Source organism: Hippoglossus stenolepis, chromosome 20, assembly GCF_022539355.2.
Source record: "Hippoglossus stenolepis isolate QCI-W04-F060 chromosome 20, HSTE1.2, whole genome shotgun sequence".
In the NCBI taxonomy this organism is placed as follows: domain Eukaryota; kingdom Metazoa; phylum Chordata; class Actinopteri; order Pleuronectiformes; family Pleuronectidae; genus Hippoglossus; species Hippoglossus stenolepis.
The window spans coordinates 7480541-7503241 of record NC_061502.1 but is presented as its reverse complement, the minus strand read 5'-3'; the positions used below and the strand labels follow the sequence as shown (position 1 = coordinate 7503241).

Here is a 22701-nt window from a genome sequence, read left to right as displayed (position 1 = left end):
TCAGCAGAGGGAAACTAGTTAATGAGACGTGGATCAATAGCGGTTGTGGTTAACAGTCAAGGGACATGGACGTATTAGAGGACTGCACTTTTTCTGCATATTTCCAGTTGCAGACCCAGTGATGCTCTGACCAGAGTGACTGAATGTCTTTTAAAAAAGCATTGCTGCAGAGAAAAAATTATAATTTGTGTTTGTATATGTGAAAGGACAGTGATCTTATCCTCACTTTGCATTTCTTCTGTTTCTAATTCTGTGAAACTAGGCTACGTCTGAGCTGTATCTCAATCAGAGACGGCCGCTGTCTCCTTGGGATGAGCTGACATGTGCGGCGACAGAGCTCGAACATAGTGGGCACGGCTCAGCGTGGCTCAGAACATTCAAACTGACAACTACTGGCATCTTCTTTTTTGTCACTTTGCATAATATTTTTGTTCTCTTGCTTTCTTGTGCCGCGTTTTGTGCAGTGGCACATGATTGCAAATTATGTAATCTGTATTTGTACATTAGTATATAGAAATATTTATATGTATATGCTTGTATATAAACAGGTAGGAATTCACCATAGAATACTACTATACTATACTACACTATATTATACTATAGTGTACAGTACGATAATGCACTGTAAATAACTATACTATGCTGTAGTGTACTGTACGATACTATACTATACTATACTATACTATACTATACTGTAGTGCACTGCACGTTACTGCACTATACATAACTATACTATACTATATAGTACTAGTATGATTTAAAATGTAATTTTACATGGGGTTTTTCTCAGCCTTGACCTTAATGCATATGGCAAAGCACATGCAGTCACGTCTCAGGCACCATGAGCCCAGAAACTGCAACAGCTGCGAGCGAAATGTGAATGTCCTGCTCTCTCATCTGTGCTCCTCATGCCTGCACGACTGGTCGCTGACATCCATCTTTGTTTCTGCAGACGGCCTCCACTGTGGTCGCTGAAACAATTACTGCTCAGAGCATAAAACAATAATGTCAGGCAGTGAAACTGAACATCCAGTGCAGCCAGTGAACCTGGTCTTTTGTGTGAAAGATAGAGGGATAACTTTCAATTTCACATGCACTGTGCACAGTGAGAAGTAGCAGCAGCAGCAGGATAACGGCACTCTGCAATTTCCTCTTTGTTCCCCAGGGAGCAAGTCATGTCTGTGACCGAGGATCAGCGCTGCACTGTGAGCCTTCCAGCCACTGGATATCAAAGGCAGTGAACCACTAAATTATACAAGTATCTCGCTCGGGACAATGTGTGTGTTCCCCGTGAATGTTTGTGCACTCGCATGTGACACCGTGTATGTGTTTGTTTGTGTGGCCGTCACTGTTATTGCTCCAGGCCTGATTAATATTTTAGTGAGCCATGAAGACATAGGCGCTTACAGTCAGAAGGCGAAGGAGGGGGGGGATTTCAGAGGGAAAGCTCAATGTGTTGGGATAGGCTCCGAGAGCACGACTCGCAGATCAGTCCCTGTCTGCGACTACGCCACTCCTTTCATCACGACAATTTACATGCATGAGCAAAAGGCGAGCGGCAAAGTGCCACGCTGCATGAAAGCCTCAGCCAGGCCTTGATGTTTGGTGGGGACAAGCTTTGTGTTGGGCTTTGATTATAGTCCAGGAACAATGGGGAGTATTTCTGTGGTCGCCTTTGGTCAAATAAACTCACTTTTAACAATAGGAGTCTGTTAATGTAGGATTATGGATTCTTTTGTTAAGTAGGAGGTTTTATTTATAGCACAGTCTCATGTCTAAAGGTCTAAAGCAAAGGATTCTCACCAATTAGTAAACATCTATCAATTTCCAGGATGTGAAAACGATTTTTAATTAACAAAAGTATTAATGCCGACTTAAATGACGTGAAAACTTGCTGAAAAACATTTAAAAACTTGCAAGAAAATGTGTTGTACTACCAGCCCTCAAGAAGCATCATCATCTGTTAGTGATAGAGACAGTAATACAACACAATCAATATTATGTGTTAAGAACTACTTATAAAATGAAAAACAACCATTGAATGGATTGACCTAAAACATGGTACAGATATTCATGGCACCCAGAAGATGAGTCTCAGTGACTTTGGTGGCCTCCTGATGACTTCCCTGTGTCATCAGAAGGTAACATTTGTCAATTATCCAGTCAAGTATCTCAACATGTGCAGGACATTGACTGAATCGATACAGTCTTGGTCCCCAGAGGATGGACCTATAGACATTGGCGATCCCTTAATTTTTTCTCTGGTGCCACTGTGAGGTCGTCATCTGTAGCTTTGCGTGAAATGTTTCAACATCTGGACTTTCATTACATTTGTACCTACCTTCATGGTCTCCATGGATAAATCCTAATGACTTTGATGACACCCCCAAGTTTCATCTATCGCCTATTCGTCCAATACTGACGTTTCTGACCACACGCCTGCAAAACTAATGACAGTCCCATCAGCATGTTAGCTCTACGTTAAACGTGGTAGGCATTAGCATGTTAGCTCAGCCTTTGTGCACATATTAGCGTTAGCACTTAGGTAAAGCTCCCACAGAGCTGCTATCAAGGATTCATTGACACAGGGGTCCTCTTCAAGACAGAACATTAAGATTATACTATACAGCAGCACTTACTAGGTCGTATTTAAGTGGTGCATAAACTAAATCAATAAACACTCTTAGAGACGTTTATACTTACTTACAGTAAACCAGCAGGGTAACAGGTGAAGTGGTGCGGAAAATGAAGCCGGATAGGCTGCACACTGCAGGTATCATTACAAAGCTGCTTGGCTGATTATGCATTAACAGGATGATCGATACTTGTATCTTTTACACAATGTGTCTGTGTTCCCAGATTCATCAACTGTAGTGTTAGTACCTCTGCTATTGTAGCAGCAAGGGTGCTTCTCAATACAACGCTCAATAGGACCTCAAGGGCCTGTGCAAGAGTGAAATGGCCAATAAAGAGGATTCAGCTCTGAGTTATTGTGTAATACGGGATGTGAATTATCCTAATTACCAGACACACCGGTGAAGGCTTATTAAAATATGTTTCCTAATTATAATCCTTTAGTTCCCCTTCACTTCTCTCTGTTTTTGAATTCAAATACGAATGAACTCCACAATTAAACATCCTGAACTACAGTGACCTGTGAAAAAGTGTGTGTGTGTGTGTGTGTGTGTGTGTGTGTGTGTGTGTGTGTGTGTGTGTGTGTGTGTGTAAAAGTTGCAAGCTTGAGTTCCTCTGCCCTCTATAATTCAGACAGTGTTTTGGTAAAATTTCTTCATTCCAGTAATACAGAGTAAAAGTGAAGATCTTAATGAGATCTGTGGGGAAGAAAAGGATCATGACTAAGTGAAGATAAATCTGATTAAATTATAAAGTTGGGAAGAGGAGGACAGTGTTTATGAACACAAGTAAAAATTGGAACTATTGGATTTCACTCCTCGACTTGGAGGACTGGAGCTGGAGGTTTCACTCCGAAAGGACGAATTTTGTTTTATTTATTCATTTTATTTCATTTAAATTTTAAAGAGCTCTACTTTTGTGTTCTACACTTATGTATAAAATTCACAACGCAGTGCCGGTAACTCCTCTCGTGAGAAAACAAAAGTCTTTGATTTCAATGGTCAAATGGTCACGATATCATCAAAACTGGCTGCATACTCCACTTCTCTTATATTTGCTTTATTTCCAGAATAAAAATCAATTCCAGACAATATCATTTCACTGGATGATTCTTTTTTCTATGTGGTTGTGTCAGGGTGCGCAAAAATGGCAAACGTGAACCCAAAAGCACGACACTTGAGCAGTCTTAGGAATAGCAAGAGTTCTGGTTTAATGGATGATCAGGGGTCAAAAGCCAGGCAGACAGTCAGAGTCAGCAAACAAATCCGATAGGGAGCAGGCGAAAAGGGAATCCAGAGTCCAAAAAGGCAAGTCAGAGCGGAGATCAGGCAGAGCAGTGAAACAAGAGATAACACTGGAAAGCTAGGAAAAACACACTAGACAATCTGGCAAAGAACGGAGGAATTGGGCCGGTATATCTACTGGGTGACTGATGACTGATAGAAAGCAGGTGAGTCTTGGGGTGGGGTGAGGTGAGGAGTGGCTGAATTCTGAAAGGACATGAGAATTAGTATATGTAAAACAAGATAACAGAAAATGAGAACGCTATGAACTGACTGAAGTTGTGACAGGTTGACGGTTAACTGAAAAGTGCTAATGAAAGCCACATGGTTATGGATGATGATAGGTCAACAACAGCCCAAAGAGGAGGTTAATACAAAGTGTAGATCAGTAGCAGACAGGAGGGATTTATTGACCTCATTAAATCCGTGTCCATCATGGTTGTAAATTGATGTTTTGTTTTGATCATTCTTTTTATGGTCCTTTTAATTGTAGCTTGATTCATTTGTTTATATAATGAAGACATTCAACAATATAGGGGTCATTTGATCAGAGGATTCAATTGAATTGCTAAACTCTGATTTGTGCTTGAGGAAAGAAAAAGTAAGTGAAGCCTTTGGAATTATCTGCACTTATATATGTTATTCTTCTTTTGGTCAATCATGTCAATCGTCATCAATTATTAATTTATTATTCTCATCTATAATAATTACATCGCTGGAACATTTACTGTGTAGGTGAGAAAAACGTGCGTGAACTCAAAGGCTAATGACACTAATAAAAGCTAATTGGAGTCAGTGGTTAGTGAACCTATGAAACAAGATTGGAGGTGTGGGTTAGAGCTATCCTGACCTATATAAAACACTCTGATGTGATCCGTGGTCATTATTTGTCGATAAAGCTCTGTAACTTAAGCTTAGTCTAGAAGAAATAATGTTCCCATATCCATTAAAATAATAATAAATGAATAATTTGATTTTCATAGTGATGATGTTTGGACCCAAAGCTCTTCTCTTTCCTAAAACACTGCTGCTGTTGCTGCCGCACATCTGAGAAGATGCTCACAAAGCTTTTGTGTCGAACCTCTGCAGTAAATAAAACTTTTATCGGCATGCTGCTGCATATGATTTCCATCGTGATATGCGTTTTTAATAATTCATAGATCTTCATGAAGAAAAAAGGCATGTGTAGGGGACTAATATTTCTGAGGTTGTGCATTTCAGTGCAGATCAAATAAATCTCCACAACTGGTGAATTTAAATGTGGTCTCATAAGGTCACGTTGGGCCGTAGTGAAGTTGCCCGTTTTCCACCAAAAGTAAACCTAGTGCTAGTGCTGAGCTGATGCCAGTTCAGAGCTGATTCAACTTGTGAACCTTGTAAGAAACCAAGTTTTGGTTGGTCTTGTTGGGCAAGATAATCCCGCCCCCAGCCTCTGACGTAGAAAGTTCTTTCTTCTAGACCAGCAAAGAATTAGTGCCACGCTGGAACCAGTTGTTAGGCTGAAGCATAAAGAACTGGTTCCAGATTAGGCTCTGACTCTGAACCAGCCTTGGTCCTTTAAATATCTTGGTGGAATAGGGCTATTAGTGCTCTCTAGTTTACTGTAAGAGATAGTTAAAGGACCATTCACGTCCTTCCATCATTCCGTTACTTCCTTTCTTAGCAGTTTCAGCAAGTAGTTTTTTGTTGCTGTCTGTACATATGACTTCAGTACTTTACATGAAAGAGCTCACTGGAGAGAAAACGTCTTCAGTTTCCTAATCTGTTTGAGGCAGGTAACAGGCCAAACAGGCAGGTGCACAAATCGGCAGGCAGACGATGATCTGAGGTGAAAAAACAGGAGCCAAGATTTGTCGATACCGCCGCGTAGTCAAACTGTACAACATGGCAAAGGAAGACCAGTGTTCTTATACATGCATCAGGTGATTGGTGGAAATCAGCTGCAGGTGTCCCAGGAACCTGCAGAGGTAAAAACACGCCCATGCTCAGACCTGCCAAAAAACACACACACACACACACTCACACACATCAAGCATGCCAAACCAAAAAGTGTTCATTCATCCAACATTATTCATTCACACTAACCGACAGAGGAGGGAGGGGCGATCAAGGTGCAACCCACGATACATTCCTATGGCTGGTTTCTGATTTCACATGCAGTGTCTGTTTCAGTCTGTCTTTTCAAGGCGACCCTTTAAATCCCTGCTTTCCACACTCGCTTCACGTCATCGATGTTCCCCCCACTGATGGCCGCCGAGGAGCAGCACCAAAGACCCTCACTGCTGGAGAGGTGCAGTTCGCAGGTAATCATTTCAGTGCTCTTGGTCTGTTTGACCCTCTGCTTCCACACCGAGTGAATGTCAAACACCTGCAAGAACAACTTTATTTTATCTTGGGCTGCAAGTGATGTCTTTTTTATTGCAGGAAAGTGTTTTCTTTTATGAGTTTTGGTTGCAAAGGAAGATTTATGGATTTATTCCTGCTCCCTATAGGAGACCATACATAAAGTGTTGAGAATCTCTTAATCTTTCCTGCTGTGACCTTTAGCTCTTTGGTTAAACTGATACTCGAGTGATATGGATTCAGGACTCAGACAAGAGCAGGACAGAATTTGATTATTTGTTTGATTTCCGCCTCAGGCTCAAAGGTTCAAAGGTTATCAATAAGGCTATATCCATACCACTATGGATACACTGGATCAACTCCAATCTGTCACATCACACATGTTTTTCTTATTTAAGAAGGGAGGAAATGTTATCCATGCAAATAGATTGCTAAATATAATAGGCCTGTAGAGTCACTGCCTCATTTAAGTGGCACTTTCACAAAGGGCTCCTCACTGAGATACAAAGAGAGGAATACAAAAATGGGTGAAACGAATAAAGGAAAAGCAATAGCATTAAAATAAATAAGAACAACAAACATTAGCATAAAGGACTTTTACAAGGAGTGCGTCGCCCTTTGTAATGAAAATCTACAGAGGAGGTTTAAATCGATAGCGGCGAGCCTGCCTCTCTGCGAGGACACCCCCACCGGTGTCGAGATCAATGGCAGTTTGGGAACGGAGTCGTGTTTTTTCCTCACCCTGACTCACTTTTGAATGGATTGGTGTTGGCACTTGTTTGCTTTGAAAAGGTCTGAACTTTTTTATTGGACATGAGCCGCTCAGACTTTAATCTGATTTCACTCAGCTGGGGGAGTTGGGGGCAAGAATGCATGTTTGAAGTGAGTCGTGCAGATCCTCAACAGGCGGAGTCAATCTCTGCTGGTCTGTGTGGAGGAAGACATGGATGTCTCGCCACTCACTATCACTCATTGTTGGAAAGTGATGGCAGTGTATGCTGTTGCCTTAAAGAGCGTTCAAGTAGAGAAGAGTCTTTGTCTTCTTTCTTTCATTCCCTCTGGTGCTACTGAGAGACAGTGGCTCGTTGCCACGGGAGCAATTGCTTTATTTGCGGTGACATATGCTAACTGAATGTTCCTTGCTGCTTTTAACCCCTGCATCATTTTGGATTCAATTCAGTTTTATTTATAAAGCACCAAATCTATGGGTGCTGTAACCATAGATTCATCCATCCATTATGCCAATTATCCTTTTAGGGATAAGGCAGAGGAGCTGGAGCCAATCCCAGCTGACATTGGGCGAGAGGTACACGCTTGACAAGTCGCCAGCGTATCACAGTCCAATCCAAGAACATCAAAGTACCTACTTTTCCTAAAGAACCTGCTCAGACGTAACATCTTGGAGAGATTGCATGAAAAGATGCAGTACATGGGACAAGGGCCCTGACTCAGCCCTCGACTACTTCAATTTCATATGCACCCATGAATACATATTGATTGAAGCATTGACGGAGCAGATAGAGTTGCCAGCTCATAGAGTAAATGCCCTCATGTGGAAAATGGAAAAAGATTTTCCATCTGTTGAGATACCGGCAGTTCAAGGGACAAGGGGGCAGAACAATTTTCATTTGTCAACACTACTCCTGGCACTCTATTGGTTGGGAAATTTGGACAGACTTGGAGGAAACCCGTCCAAGCAACAACATATCTGATTGCAAGCAGAGCAAATCTAACCCCATCCGGGTATATTTAAGTGGGAGCGTAGGCTTTTGAGTGAAAGCATTACAAAATTGGAGTCCTGATCTAAAAGTGAAAAACCAGGCTCATAACATACATAATAAAAGGCACTTGACAGAGAAAGGTTGTGAACTTACAATATTATAGAGAAACCCGACAGTTCTTACAACGAGCTAGCACATGGTGACAGTGGAGAACTGGAAGAAACATCGAGCAGAGCTGGACTCAGGGAGGGCAGACATCTACCTCGACTGGTTGGGGTGAGAGGAGAGAAATGAGGGAGAGAGAATATGTATTTACACTACTGTAACATCGATATTAGTCGTACTACTATTAAATGAAGAGCAAACGTAAATCGGCTGCATCACAGCTGTCCTATCCCCTAAACAATGAAATGTCAGACAGCACAGGGTGATGGGTGTTGATTCGGTGCAGTGCTGATGTTGATGTGGGACATTTTCCTGAGGGCACAGTTTGTTGCAGGACTTGTGGCAGGCCTTTTTCTCCCATGAAGAGTGAGCGTGAGCAAGAGCCATTGCCCAACAGACGCTTCCCCCCCCTAAACACACACAAGATGACTGATTAACGAGCGAGGCTTCAGTTTTTTAATGAGCTGAAGATTAAAAAAAACTCCAGAATACCACATCATGCATAAACTCCCCCACAAATTGGCTGCGTTGCCTCTCTAAAACCAACCATGAAAAATCAACCTGTCCGCTAATGATTCATAAAATGACAAAGCTGCAATATTTTTGATAAATCATCGCAGGGAGTTAATGATGTGCCAGTGACAATAAAGTTTAGTGGTCTGCAAAGAGCATCCTTTAGAAAATAAATGAGTTCCCTAAACCGCCATGCACTTTGCAAATAAACCAGTATATGTTAGTATGAAGAGAAAAAACAAAGAATATATCAAAGTGCCTCCGTGCCCTGTTTCGATGTGTCGCTGTCTTGATTGTGGCAGAGTTGTTTTCATCCTGCGATACTGTTTCTACTTGTGTTAACATTTCAAACTAGTGAGGAGGAAAGAGAGGATGAAGGAGATTGTGATTGTGATTGTGCTGCTGTCCAATCAGTGTTACGATTTGGTTTATTAACTGAGACTGATGAGTGGGTTTTTTTACATAAATATTTCCCATGATACTCTGCTGCGCCTCCCTTGACACATTTAACAGCATCACACAGAGAGATCATATCAAATCTGTGGATTCTTCTTCTCCCTCTTAATCTCTTTATGTGACTATCTTCCCAATTTTTCCCCCTCAGCACAATTTGAGTAAATTAATGAAGTAAGCAGCCCGAAAGTGAATATGCTGTAATCTTGATACCACGGCTACATTAGCTGTGTTAGCATTCTAACTACGATTCATAATACTATCAGCACACAGACTCAAAATAACAAATTATAATCAAACTTACCCAAAAAAGAATAAATTGCACATACAGTACATCAGTTTGATAAGAACTACCGACACCATGTTTGAAAAACTAAATTGACGTGTATTTTGACTTTTTATTTCGGCCCATGTCCCATCCACTAACATGGAGGAGACAGGGTTTATGGGCAATACTGTAAGGGTTTTGTATTCTGTATTCTTTATTAAGAGTGTTTTCTGTTTTGTCATTACCTTGTGTTTCTTGACTTCCTTGTGTTTATGTTTGTCTGAGTTGTTTCGGTGTCCCTGTGTTCTGTTTCCTGTTTTATTTTGTAGTCTCTGTTCATAGTGTGTTTTCTCTCTTCACTTCCTGTTTTATTTTGTTGTCTGGGTTCTTGTGTCTAGTGTCTAGTTTTACTTCCTGTCTGTGATTGTCTGCACCGGTCCTCGTGTGTTTCACCTGTGTCCAATTGCCCCTGCCTTCCCTGTGTGTGGATATAAGTCTCTGTGCTCCCCTTTGTCCTGGTCGGATCGTTGTCTATCGTCATTATGTCCCGTCCTGATCTCCTGTGTAAGCCTCCTGTGTTTTCTCCCGTGTGCTTTTGTTTCTTCAGTTTTGACCTTTTTGAGATTCCTGCGTTTATTCTTATTTTTCTGTTAAAGACTGTTTATTAAAAAGACTCTTTAGCTCAAACTCTGCATCTGGGTCCATCTGCCTCACCTATCCCTGACAAATACTGCAGCCAGCCACCTGGGTGCAATCAAGATGCAGGGGAGTTGTTGTGTCACCCAACTTTATATACAGGTGCATCTCAATAAATTAGAATATCATGGAAAAGTTCGTTTATTTCGATAATTAAATTCAAAAAGTGAAACTCATATATTATACAGATTCATTACACACAGAGTGAAATATTTCAAGCGTTTACTTCTTTTAATTTTGGTGATTATGGCTTACAGCTAATGAAAACCCAAAATTCAGTATCTCAGAAAATTAGAATATTGTGAAAAAGTTCAATATTGTAGACTCACGATGTCCCACTCTATTCAGATAATTAACTCAAAACACCTGCAAAGGTTTCCTGAGCCTTTAAATGGTCTCTAAGGCTGGTTCAGTAGCCTACACAATCCTGGGGAAGACTGCTGACTTGACAGTTGTCCAGAAGACAGTCATTGACACCCTCCACAAGGAGGGTAAGCCACAAAAGGTCATTGCTAAATATGCTGGCTGTTCACGGAGTGTTGTATCTAAGCATATTCATAGAAAGTTGAGTGGAAGGAAAAAGTGTGGTAGAGAAAGGTGCGCAAGCAACCGGGATAACCGCAGCCTTGAGAGGATTGTGAAGCAACGGCCATTCAAGAATTTGGGGGAGATTCACAAGGAGTGGACTGAGGCTGGAGTCAGTGCATCAAGAGCCACCACGCACAGACGTATCCAGGACATGGGCTACAACTGTCAAGCCACTCCTGAACCAGAGACAACGTCAGAAGCGTGTTACCTGGGCTACGGAGAAAAAGGACTGGACTGTTGCTCAGTGGTCCAAAGTCCTCTTTTCAGATGAAAGTAAATTTTGCATTTCATTTGGAAATCAAGGTCCCTGAGTCTGGAGGAAGAGTGGAGAGGCACATAATCCATGTTGCTTGAAGTCCAGTGTGAAGTTTCCACAGTCAGTGATGATTTGGGGAGCCATGTCATCTGCTGGTGTTGGTCCACTGTGTTTTATCAAGTCCAAAGTCAACGCAGCCGTCTACCAGGACATTTTTGAGCACTTCATGCTTCCTTCTGCTGATAAGGTTTATGGAGATGCTGATTTCATTTTCCAGCAGGACTTGGAACCTGCCCACACTGCCAAAAGTACCAATACCTGGTTTAATGACCATGGTATCACTGTGGTTGATTGGCCAGCCAACTCGCTTGCTATTGCTGCAAAACAGAAAATACAAAACAAAAAACCACAGCAGTAACTACAGCGAACGCTATAAACCTTTTGTGACCTATGGTGAAACCCAGATGTGCCAAACGCCCAGTCTGGAATTTACCAAATGCAATAACGTTGGCTGTTATCTTGACCATACATTTACAACTCTCTCAGTAAAAAGGAGACACTTCAAGGACTGAAGATTACCTCTTTGTCCTGCTTTGCCCACTAGTCAGTCTGCCTGTTTTTTTGTCTTCAGTTATTAATCCACCTCTGGTTAGAAGAACAGACTCAGGTTTTTATTTTATCCTCTTATCGAAATGGCTCCAGGGAAGGAAAGCGGTGGACTTGACAATCTGGCCCTTGATGTAGGTATCGTGACTTTTTCTGAGCGGGAAATCATTTACTTAACTTTACTTACTTTTGCTGTCATATTGTGGTAAATAGTTATGCTTCTGATTAAATGCTTCTCATAGGTTTTTAATAGATTTGTAATGGTTTATATTTCTCTGCTTTTCTTGCTTTAGTGGATTTGCAACCACTTTATACAAACACTTAACAATAGATACGATTAACAGATTAACAACATGGAAATAAACATATATCTCCATGTACTTTCATCCACATATATATATGAGATAAGATAAACTGTATTGATCCCACGCCATTGCAGCAGCAGATAGTCAGAATGAGGCGAACACGTGAATGTAGAAAAAATGTATAAAATAAAAAATAAAACATTAAATAGAATAAAAATACACAGAATATTTATATAATACACACATTGTATCCAACCATTGCTTCATGTATGATACTACTTACATTACTTACTGTATTACTTATTTTATCAAATGTTTACTTAATGACAATTAAGAATTGTTTTGTTTTAACATAACAACAATCATAGCGATGGTTTGTGCAATCCTTTATTAAGGTCTGACCTAATTGGCGGCATATGTTTGATCCAGTTCTCTCAAACTACCTCAAGTTTTCCACTTCCATTCTGGAAAAGAAAGTTGCTTCTCTATCTTATACTATGTATTACCTCCAGCCAGTCCCCATCCCCATCTGGATGTTGAAGTTGAAGAGAAAAAGTGCTGCCCATAGATGCACTATATAAATGTGTGTGTGTGTGAATGGGTGAATGGCAATAGCCTGTACTGTAAAGCGCTTTGAGTGGTCATCAAGACTAAAGTGCTGTATAAATACAGACCACAGACCATAGTCCTCTATCTTAGCTACTGCTTTTCTTCAGCCTCTTTTTACTAAAAGCCTTTTTTCATCTCTTATGTTCACAGATGATGGACACTCTTCATGGTCAACATGTTTTTAATAATGCAATGTTAAACTTAAATGGACTGTATAGGTCATAAAAAGTTATCTTAGGATAACTGATAATTGTTCTATGGCTCTGGGCGAGCCCTTGATATTTATTTACTCTGTCTTTGGTTGTGCTTGTTTTTTAATGACACGACAGATTGGAGAACAAGTGAATGATCAACCCAGAGAAAAGGCGCTGAAGACACACGGAAGGAGCTGTGCAGAAGATGGCGACAGAAATAAACCAACGTATTGCGTGACTGATGTTCCCCCATGGTACCTCTGTATTTTCCTAGCCATACAGGTGGGTGTGACCCAACAAGTGTTAATCAGCACATTCAGATTTAGTTTACACAGGAGATATGCAATCCCTCTTTGCCTTGTATCAATTCTATTAAAGAAGACAATACTGAATGGAGTGTAAACCACTATTCTTAATGTGTTGGGTATTAGTAGTGGTGTCCTCTCTACCATCTCTACCATCTCTGTCATTTTTGTCCTCTGCAGCATTACCTGACAGCATTTGGTGGGATTATCGCCATCCCTCTCATTCTCTCCGAGGGCCTGTGTCTGCAGCACGACAGCCTGACCCAGAGTCGCCTCATCAACACAATTTTCTTTGTCTCTGGCCTGTGCACCCTGTTGCAGGTCACATTCGGTGTCAGGTCAGAATGTCGTTCATGTAACCATTCACCATCCTGTGAGGATATATTGAAGATTATAGAGATGAACTTTAATTTTAACCTAAATTTGGACCATTTCTCACTTACTCACATTATGGAAACAACCTTAAAGTTGCACGAAACAATATTTTTCGATTAATAATGTTTGTTTACAGTAACAGACCCACGGCCCTGTCAGCCTGTTTTCCAGCAGCACCATTTTTGCCATTTCAAAACCTTCCCACTATCTATTGGCTACGACCATAGCGAATTGCCAGTGAAGATTTTCATGCAAGCAGCTGAAGCTGCAGATATTTTTTCTTAAGACTTGACAGAGACCAGAACAGATTTGAGATGAGAGTGAATAAATAGTCTTAAATTCATCTGCTAGACACCTGTCAATAGTGATCTTGCTAAAGTGTTTGCTAACATGTTCACCATTCTTAACGGTATTAAGTCACTGCTATCTTTTAGCCCGAAATTCAAGAAGAATCTTAAAATTCTTAATTTTACAAGCTAATGTTTTTCTTCAATTGTTAGTAAAATAAGTGTAATTATATATAAATAAATTTGCTATTAGCATGTTAGCCTTGTCATTTTGAGCATGTTAGCATGCAGACGTTAGCATTTCAGCTCAAATTAATTCTAACAGCGATCATGAAGACCTCGTCTTGTTATGTAGAAAAAAGGCTCACCTCCATTACTGCGTTTGTTGTTGCACATGCAAATTTGGTTTATTACAAAATCAGTTTCAATAAAGGCAAAAATGTCCGTCAAATGGGAGCTAACAAGCTGCACATATTAAAACATGTACAACTTAGCTCATGTCCTTTAACTGCTTTGTTTTGGATTGTCTTTCTCTTGTTAACTAATTTGTCTGACACAATCATTATTGTTTATGTCGAACTCCGTAGGCTTCCCATCCTACAGGGAGGTACATTTGCCTTGGTGGCACCTGCTATGGCTATGTTGTCAATGCCAGAATGGGAATGTCCAGCATGGACTCAGAACGCCAGTCTGGTCAACACCTCCTCGCCTGTCTTCATAGAAGTGTGGCAGACGCGCATGAGAACAGTGAGCCCTAAACATTTGTCTTTGCAGATTTAGATAAGCCATCGAAAACTGCTGTGGAGCTCATGATGAATTCAGTCAACTTATGTGGTTCCTGCTCTGGGACGTGACCACAGATTGTAAATAAAGATGGACAACGTGTCTGCAATTCCTCCCACTAACCAGAAATGAAGCCAAAATCTCCCAGATGCGAGTGTTGCTGTGTAGCAGTCTGTGCAGAAGTTATCAGGGAAGGAGCCACGCGGACAACAAAAGCTTCAACTAATTAAAACCAAATTTACCAGAAAAATATACACTTGGACAATCAGAAACTATAAAAAAAAAAATGGATTTGATGTGTACTTTTTAGTTTGGTCCATGTCTATAAACTTCCATGTACAACCTATACTGCAGCCAGCCAGCAGGTGGCGATCAAAAATCTTTGGCTTCACTTTTGAGGAGTTGTCATGTCATCCACCTTTTATATACAGTCTATGGATGTAACCAGTACCTCTGCCAAGGAGGTTATGTTTTCTGTTCTGTTTGTCTCTCTGCAGCTTTACGTACATAACTCTGGACTGATTTTCTTGACACTTGATGGACGGATGGGGTATCGGGCCAGAAAGGCACAGATCCGGACCAACTCGACATTTTCACCAATTTTCTCCTTCAATAATTTGTGTATCTCAATGAAAGAAGGATATTTGGGGCCTAATATCTATGGTGTGAAATTTCATGTAGCTTGATTGATTTTAAGACTGTTGGGCCTTGGCGGAGGTATGCACTCTACTCAGTGCTCTACTCTTCTAGTTTTTGTTGTCTCGAACTCAACTAAAGGAAGAGTGTTGATGCAAATGCTTATATTCTCCATTATTATGTTCCTGTCAGTTGCAAGGTTCCATCATGGTGGCCTCCCTCCTCCAGATCCTGGTCGGTTTCTCTGGCCTCATCGGTTTCCTCATGCGCTTCATTGGACCATTAACCATGGCCCCCATTGTCTCTCTCATAGGCCTGTCACTGTATGACCAAGCTGGAGCCAAGACCGGCAGCCACTGGGGCATCTCTGCCATGTACGTGAGCACCAGGGTCATGGTGAATGCCTCAGCTGGAAAGGAAATGTTTTACTGTGTGAACAGGCAGCATTGGGTTATAGAGTTAGAACTGACCTTCTTTCTAAAAATCTGAAATTATAAGACAAACTAAATTCAGCTTTAATCTATCGCCAATCAATTCAGAATTTTTTTAATTTGCACATCATCATGCAAATGACAGTTTTTCTCATACATGCAGGACCACAGTGCTGATCATCCTGTTCTCCCAGTACCTCCGTCTCATACCGATCCCGGTTCCTGCGTACAGCAAAACTAAGAAACTGCACACTTCGAAATTCTTTATCTTCCAGACAATGCCTGTAGGTCCTTTGGAAACTCATCACTCTTTGTGATACATAACTCCTGCCTCTACCTCGAAATACTGACACTCACACTAATATTAGATATTGATTAGATTCTGCTGGGCATTGCGGTCTCATGGCTAGTCTGCTACATCCTCACCATCTATGATGTCCTACCATCTGACCCAGCTCAATATGGCCACCTGGCCCGCACTGATGTGAAGGGAAATGTGGTCAATGAAGCTCCCTGGTTCATGTTACCTTATCCTGGTAAGTTCACAAGAAAAGACAAGCCTGCTGTGAGATGTTTTTTATAGACTGGTCCAATAATCATCAGTTTCGCTCATCACTCAGGTCAATGGGGGATGCCAACTGTGAGCCTGGCAGGTGTGCTTGGCATCATGGCTGGAATAATATGCTCCATGGTGGAGTCCGTGGGCGACTACCATGCATGTGCCAGGCTGTCAGGGGCACCGCCTCCGCCCAAGCACGCAATCAACCGGGGCATTGGTGTTGAAGGGCTTGGCTGTTTGTTGGCAGGAGCTTTTGGCACAGGCAATGGCACCACCTCGTTCAGCGAGAACGTGGCAGCCCTCGGTATCACCAAGGTAATAAAAAACCATAGAACAATATTGACTGCTAACACTTTTCACTTCTACCAACTCGAGAGTTTACTCATTTCAAATGATCTTTTGTGTGACAACAGGTGGGTAGTCGCACTGTGATTCTCCTGAGTGGAGTTTTCATGATTTTGATAGGGATGCTGGGTAAAATTGGGGCGGCATTTGCAACTCTCCCCACCCCTGTGATTGGAGGGATGTTCCTGATCATGTTTGGAGTCATAGCTGCTGCTGGAATTTCTAATCTACAGGTAAACAACAGCATGGTTTTATTTTTTTCAGTGCTTCCTGAAAAAACTATTCTCATTTGCTTATAGCACTGTTTTGCTGACACATCTAATTTTTCAGTCCACAGACATGAATTCCTCCAGGAATATCTTTGTTTTTGGGTTTTCCTTGTTTTCTGCACTCGTCATTCCAAACTGGATCAAGAAGAATCCGGATTGCATAAACACAGGTATTATCAACTGGAAATGTTCATTTGTTTTTTTGGCTTTCACTTAATATATTATTTTATTCAATCAATTAGCACAGACACTGGTCTGAAGATGTAATGACTTGACTGGTACTTTTCTGTCTTGATTTTGCTGCGTGACTCAGGTTTGAAAGAGCTGGACCAGGTGTTGTTCATATTGCTGACCACTCAGATGTTTGTAGGAGGGTTCCTCGGCTTCTTCCTCGATAACACAGTTCCTGGTAAGCAAGTTGTTCCTGAATGAAAGAGCATTAAATGCACTTGACAAATTTATAGCAGTTCAAGAGCTGTGTGTGCACCTCTACTCTCTTAAGAGTAATTTCCAATGATTTCTAGATAAATCAAGTCTTCTTTCAAATGAAAAAACATGTCTGATGTGTCATTTGAAGTATTTTTCTGGGAGAATTCATAAATACAAAACATCCTGTAGCATAAAGTTTCTTTGCGGTGTACACCTGTAGCAGAGCTGAGATTCTGTGGCTTCTTAATATGCCTGTCAGTCAGTCTAATATTTCCGAGGTGCTGCTGCCTCTTAAATCTGTCTTCTCATTGCTCGCTCCACAACATTGTTAGAGAACCACAAAATAAGAAACATGTTTTGCTTATTTTCTTGAATTTGATGCAATCATCAGCAACTGTTACCATGGAAATGTGGCTCTCAGTCGTAGCCTGGGGGTCGAAAGGCTAACTGGGCTGATACATATCTTCAGTATTTTGTCATTAAAGCATTATAAAAAATAAAAAAAAACATAACCTTAAATACTGATTAAGGACTTGAATAATTTAATTGCTAACTGAGCTCTTTGTCGTCCATCTGTTTCTTGAGGGTGGTGTGTTTTGAGTTTAAAATATATTTGCGAAACCGGGCCCAGGGCATATCATTTATTACAGTTGTATTGATTTTTCTGCTGATATTAAATCATTATGTAAATCACAGCCTGTTACAATGTTATTATGGAGAATAAAGGTTGAACTCCTGTAACAGTCTTTTCAAAATACCATTTAGGGACTAAACGTGAACGTGGCCTTTTAGCCGGGGACAAAGTGCACCTTGAAGACACTGGCAACACCTTAGGAAGTGAAGAAGTGTACGACCTTCCCTTCGGTATTACCTCTTGCCTCGCATCCCGGTCTTGGGTTCATTACATCCCTTTCTGCCCATGGAAGGGCAACAATGTGTCACAGGGCCAAGGGACTCAGCACAGCACAGAGGGCACTGATGAATTTGCTCTATAAGGTCTGAGGTTGTTTAATAAAATACTAAAACAAAAGCTACTTTTTTTTAAGTCACATTTCTGTTTCTTTTAAATTCCTCTAAGCCTTAGAGTCTAAGGCTTAGACTGTAAATAAAGATGGACAACATGACTGATCCTCCTCCGTGTTAGTGGATGGGACATTTTATTTATTCTAATGATATAAAAACAAGGAGAAATGTCACAGTCAACTTTATTGTCAATTCTGCTGTATATACAGGACAGAAAGAGTACTGAAATGTCGTTTCTCTCTAACCCCCGGTGTAAATAAACTGTAGACACAACATATGTATAAATACGCAACATATAAAGTACTCAGCAGTCAAAAGGCACAGGGAAGATATGATGTGTGTAGTGCAAACTGGAAAAGTGTAAAAATGAATTCAGAAGTGCAAATATACTTCATGGAAAGTTGTGTAAAATAGCAGTTAAAGCAGCCGCAGACATAGTAAGATTGCAGTATTTACAGCGATTGACAGCTGAGCATGTGCATGTTAAACTGTTTTACAGAAAGAAATTGATTATTTTTGCTCTCATGTTCTTTGCACCTTATGATTCAAACAGATATGAATTCCTTTATATTCTTTATTATCATTATCATGATAGCATATAATGGCTTCATCCCACCGTCGCTGCTGCGCAAACTCTGGCACTAAATGCGCAAAATGGCAGCATCCAAATCTAGGATATGTGTTCTGGGAAGAACACAATGAAACAATCAGAGCGCCACCATGTTCTACCACCACTCAAAATTATTACAGTAACTCACAGCAGACAGAAAACTAGAATAATGTGCTCTTCATTCGCCCTCATTCAAAAGGAAATGAAATTGAGCCAGTGGGTGAATGTATTATCGCCCGGCCCTATCTCCACACAGATCCAGACTTCTGCTTTAAAAAATCCACAGCAGCGGTAACCCTCTAGCTGTTATTGTGTTGGCTTTTGCAAAAAGCAAACAAGAGATAACGCATCTCCTCGGCCTCTCTCTTTGTTTCCCATGCCTGCATCTCTTCCTCTCTGTATTCATTTCCTCTGTCTGACCACCTCTGACAGGCAGGTGGGATACGATGCAACGCTTTTGATGTGTGGAGCCATCACTTTTTTCCCCCCAGGCCCATTTCGACTGCTGGTCAATGGTTGGCTGCACACTGATATTATTTCAGGATGGTAAAGCACTGGGTCCTGAGCGTTAGTTATATTCTAATTTTTTCTCTGTGTCTATATTGCCACCTCACCGAGAACACATTACAAAATATTCCATTTTGTCAGGTGGCGTTCCCAAAAGTGATTTTGCACAGTAATTCACACAAGGGTTTTATATAACTGTGCCTGCAATCTGCGTTTCAATGGGAAATGATCCCAATAACTCAGCATTTCAATGCTTATCAAGGACAGTTTCAAATTTACCAGCATTTTTCTCCCCTGGCTCCTTGAGGAATTGCTTTTATTTCCCTTTTCGAACTCGACGGCATATCATCTGTCCTCCCGGCTTCCAGGCATTTCATGAGATCTATTGAAAGCTCTTGAAAAGCTTCTCAACTGCCAACTTTATCTTTCTGACATAAAAATGACTGCTAATGGAGTTTGCAAGAGAACGGGCCAAGGAGACAAACACGACAGAAAGAAAACAAGGGAGATGTATTCATGACCAGAAGACGGGACCATGATGCAGGCAAACGTTCTCTACACACTCGTGATTAATTCATTCAAACACAAACAATGTAAATAGGGACTATATTTAAACTGATATAATCCACTGTACCCATGTTCTGCATCCTGCATGTTAACTGTATGTGCCTTCAAATGTCTCCTCTGCCTCACGGGCTGGATTTCCAATATCAGCCGTCGTTTCTCTGTTCCTAGCAATTTATGTAATGATCACCAGAGTCAAATCGGCCGTAGATTTTGACCCTAAGCTGGACATTAAGAGCCCATTCTGAGAGTATTGATCTGCTCCCATTGAGTGTAAGGTTGTGGCAAGAGCAGGGAAGTGTGTAATGTCCTCGCAGCAACAGATCGTGACAATAACGATTATTACATCACAGTGCATAAGTCAGGTTAAGCCTCGGGCTGCTTTAGTGGGTCTGTTGATTTCCTGAGCTCAGCACAAGTTTCATGATTCTTCACTGTTCAGAAATACTGAATGAATCAGCAGCACTGAGCAGGAACTGCCACTCGGGATTAATTCCATCAATTCTTTCTACTTCAATTGTTACGTCCTTAGACTGTATATAAAGATGTCTGACATGACAGCTCCCCTACAGTGAAGCCACGATCATCACCTTGATCGCCCCCTAGTGGCTGGCTGCAGTATAGGTCATAAACCCCGCCTCCTCCATGTTAGTGGATAGGACTAAAATGTGAAAATAAGTTATTCTCAAAGATGGTTTCTGTCATTTTAGTTTCTCTCATCACACCGATGCTTGGACAGGTTTTCTGTTAAGTTTGCTTTTAATTAACATCATGATTGAGAGCTGAAAATGAGTCGCGATTGGTCAAGCCAGACCTTATAGGATAGTGGGAGGACATGGAGACGTGTCGTCCACCTTTATATTCAATCAATGGCTGTGTCTCAGTATCCTGTGCTTCATTTTCCTTATTTTTCCTTATAGTAAATACTGTAATTTAATTCGTTATTGAAAAGCACCTGGAAATGGACCAACTTAACATCTTCATTTAATGGTTGGATTTGAATAATTGTTTGAATGTTGCTTCGTAACATCCCAGAAGCACGTATGGGCACTGCCCTCACACTGTTCTCACCTCCAACAAAATATGCTACTTATGTATTTGTATATAAGTAACTATGAGTAACTGTGATTTATTCTTGTTATAATTAAAGACATTTTCCTCCATAATTAATCTGCTACTGTTTAATGATGGAAGCAAGTATAGAGAAGCTACAAACATGTAGATGAATGAGCTCAGGAGGTTGCGACTGATAAATTTAGTCTGTAATGAGAGCACAGCTGGGTGCTGAGAAATAGCCTGAAATATTCATAATGCTGCAGTCTCATCACTCATCGTGGGTCTTTCCTTTACTCTGATATCAAGTCCTCATGTTCACTCAGCCTCTCCTCTCGCTCACCACTTTTCTGCACTGATCCTCTGTGACAGACACTAGAGAAATCAGGCGCTCAAACATGCACTTTGCACAACCTTTCCCGCCCGTAGGAGGTTTCAAGCACTTTCCCAGGTCAGATAAAGACCATGCTTCATCACAGCAGCCTCCCATTGGTATTCATTAACAAAGCCAGACAAAATGAAGACAGCCCTCTTCAAGGAGCAGCTCATCCCAAAATAAAAACTCTCATCATTCTCATTGCCCTCATCAGCCCGTTTCACTGTCTACAAACTGTGAACACTACAATCACTGGTTACAGGCCAGTTGCATGTCAGGAATGAGGGATTACACTGAAGGGAGCCACAGTGCTGATATTGTATTTTCTGCGTCAGTGATATGCTCACATTTTACTGCAATGTGTTTCCCGCCTTGCCTCTCAATGTGTAGTACTTTCATTTAAACGCTAGAGGGGGCTACATGTTAAACCTTATAGTTCTTTCTCAACTATGGTTGAATGTTATGTCACAAAGTCAAATTTTAACCAAAACAAATTGTTAGACCTCAGGGGTACACACAAGTTGCTGCGTCCACATAACAAAAGTTTATCTGGCCTATATTGCCACATTATCATCAAGCCCACATACTGTGTGCAATGATGCCGATTGGTCGGTCCGCTCCTGTTTTCTGGATCTGAGCCACAAGTAAGCCATAGCAATACTGAATGTGAACCAAAGGTGCCAAAGGTGGCTTGAATTAGTTTTGCGCCACATTTGCTATTTTATGAGTAAGGGTTCACATCCATTTTGAGTGGGCCAACAAGAAGGCCGGACATGCTGCATCATTGCCTGAAGTGGCCCCCATCCGAATGCTACCAGGGCTGCTGCCTCGACCTCTCTGGATCATCAGGAGTGCTCCCCCACACACACCCAACAAACACATACAACTGCTTTTCTTCTAGAACAGATAAACCACACTGCAAATGATATCTGACCACAATTTATTTCCTTGTAACCAGCAAAAACTGTAAAAAGAAAAAACTGACATACAATAAAAAAAAATACAAGCTCCAACATACTAGTCCAACCTGAAATTACGTAAAAATACAGTGTGTGCCTTCTATTCATTGTCGATAAACTTAACCACTATCTTACAGCAGCACATGCAACCCTCTCTGATTGGTGATTGTGTGGACACAGCATGCTGCTCATTTAAAGCAGTGCACATGCTCGACCAGTAGGTGTCGCCACCACCCAAGAAACTAAAAACACTTGCATAAGAAAGCAGTTCACTTTTTTTCCCCCACACACACCGTCCTCCTCCTCCTACTCCTCCTCCTCCCCCTCCTCTCCTTCCCCCGACATCATCACTTCTATCAGACATAAATCAGAGTGTATGGAGACCCAGCTGTCAGACATTGAAGAGCACCTCCAGTGTCAGGTGCAGCAGGGGCTTTCGTCACAGAGATCATCTAGCACCATTCTCCTCTCACGACAACAGAGATGATCTTTGCTTTGGTACAAACTGTACTAAACTTAGAGACTCCAATAGTCACACAGCAGCTGCACTCCGGAA

At 41.2% G+C, this 22701-nt stretch overlaps 1 protein-coding gene across 1 annotated transcript; it reads left to right on the top strand.

Moving 5' to 3' along the window:
- The first annotated feature begins 6001 nt into the window (after positions 1 to 6001).
- LOC118099424 (solute carrier family 23 member 1) lies at positions 6002 to 18065 on the top strand. The gene is made up of 12 exons (XM_035144040.2): positions 6002 to 6220; positions 12770 to 12916; positions 13120 to 13277; positions 14189 to 14348; positions 15213 to 15394; positions 15615 to 15735; positions 15831 to 15987; positions 16072 to 16325; positions 16424 to 16588; positions 16686 to 16794; positions 16938 to 17033; positions 17819 to 18065. The coding sequence occupies exons 1-12, from the start codon at positions 6149 to 6151 to the stop codon at positions 18046 to 18048; spliced, it is 1851 nt and encodes a 616-aa protein (XP_034999931.2). The 5' UTR covers positions 6002 to 6148; the 3' UTR covers positions 18049 to 18065.
- The last annotated feature ends 4636 nt before the right edge of the window (positions 18066 to 22701 follow it).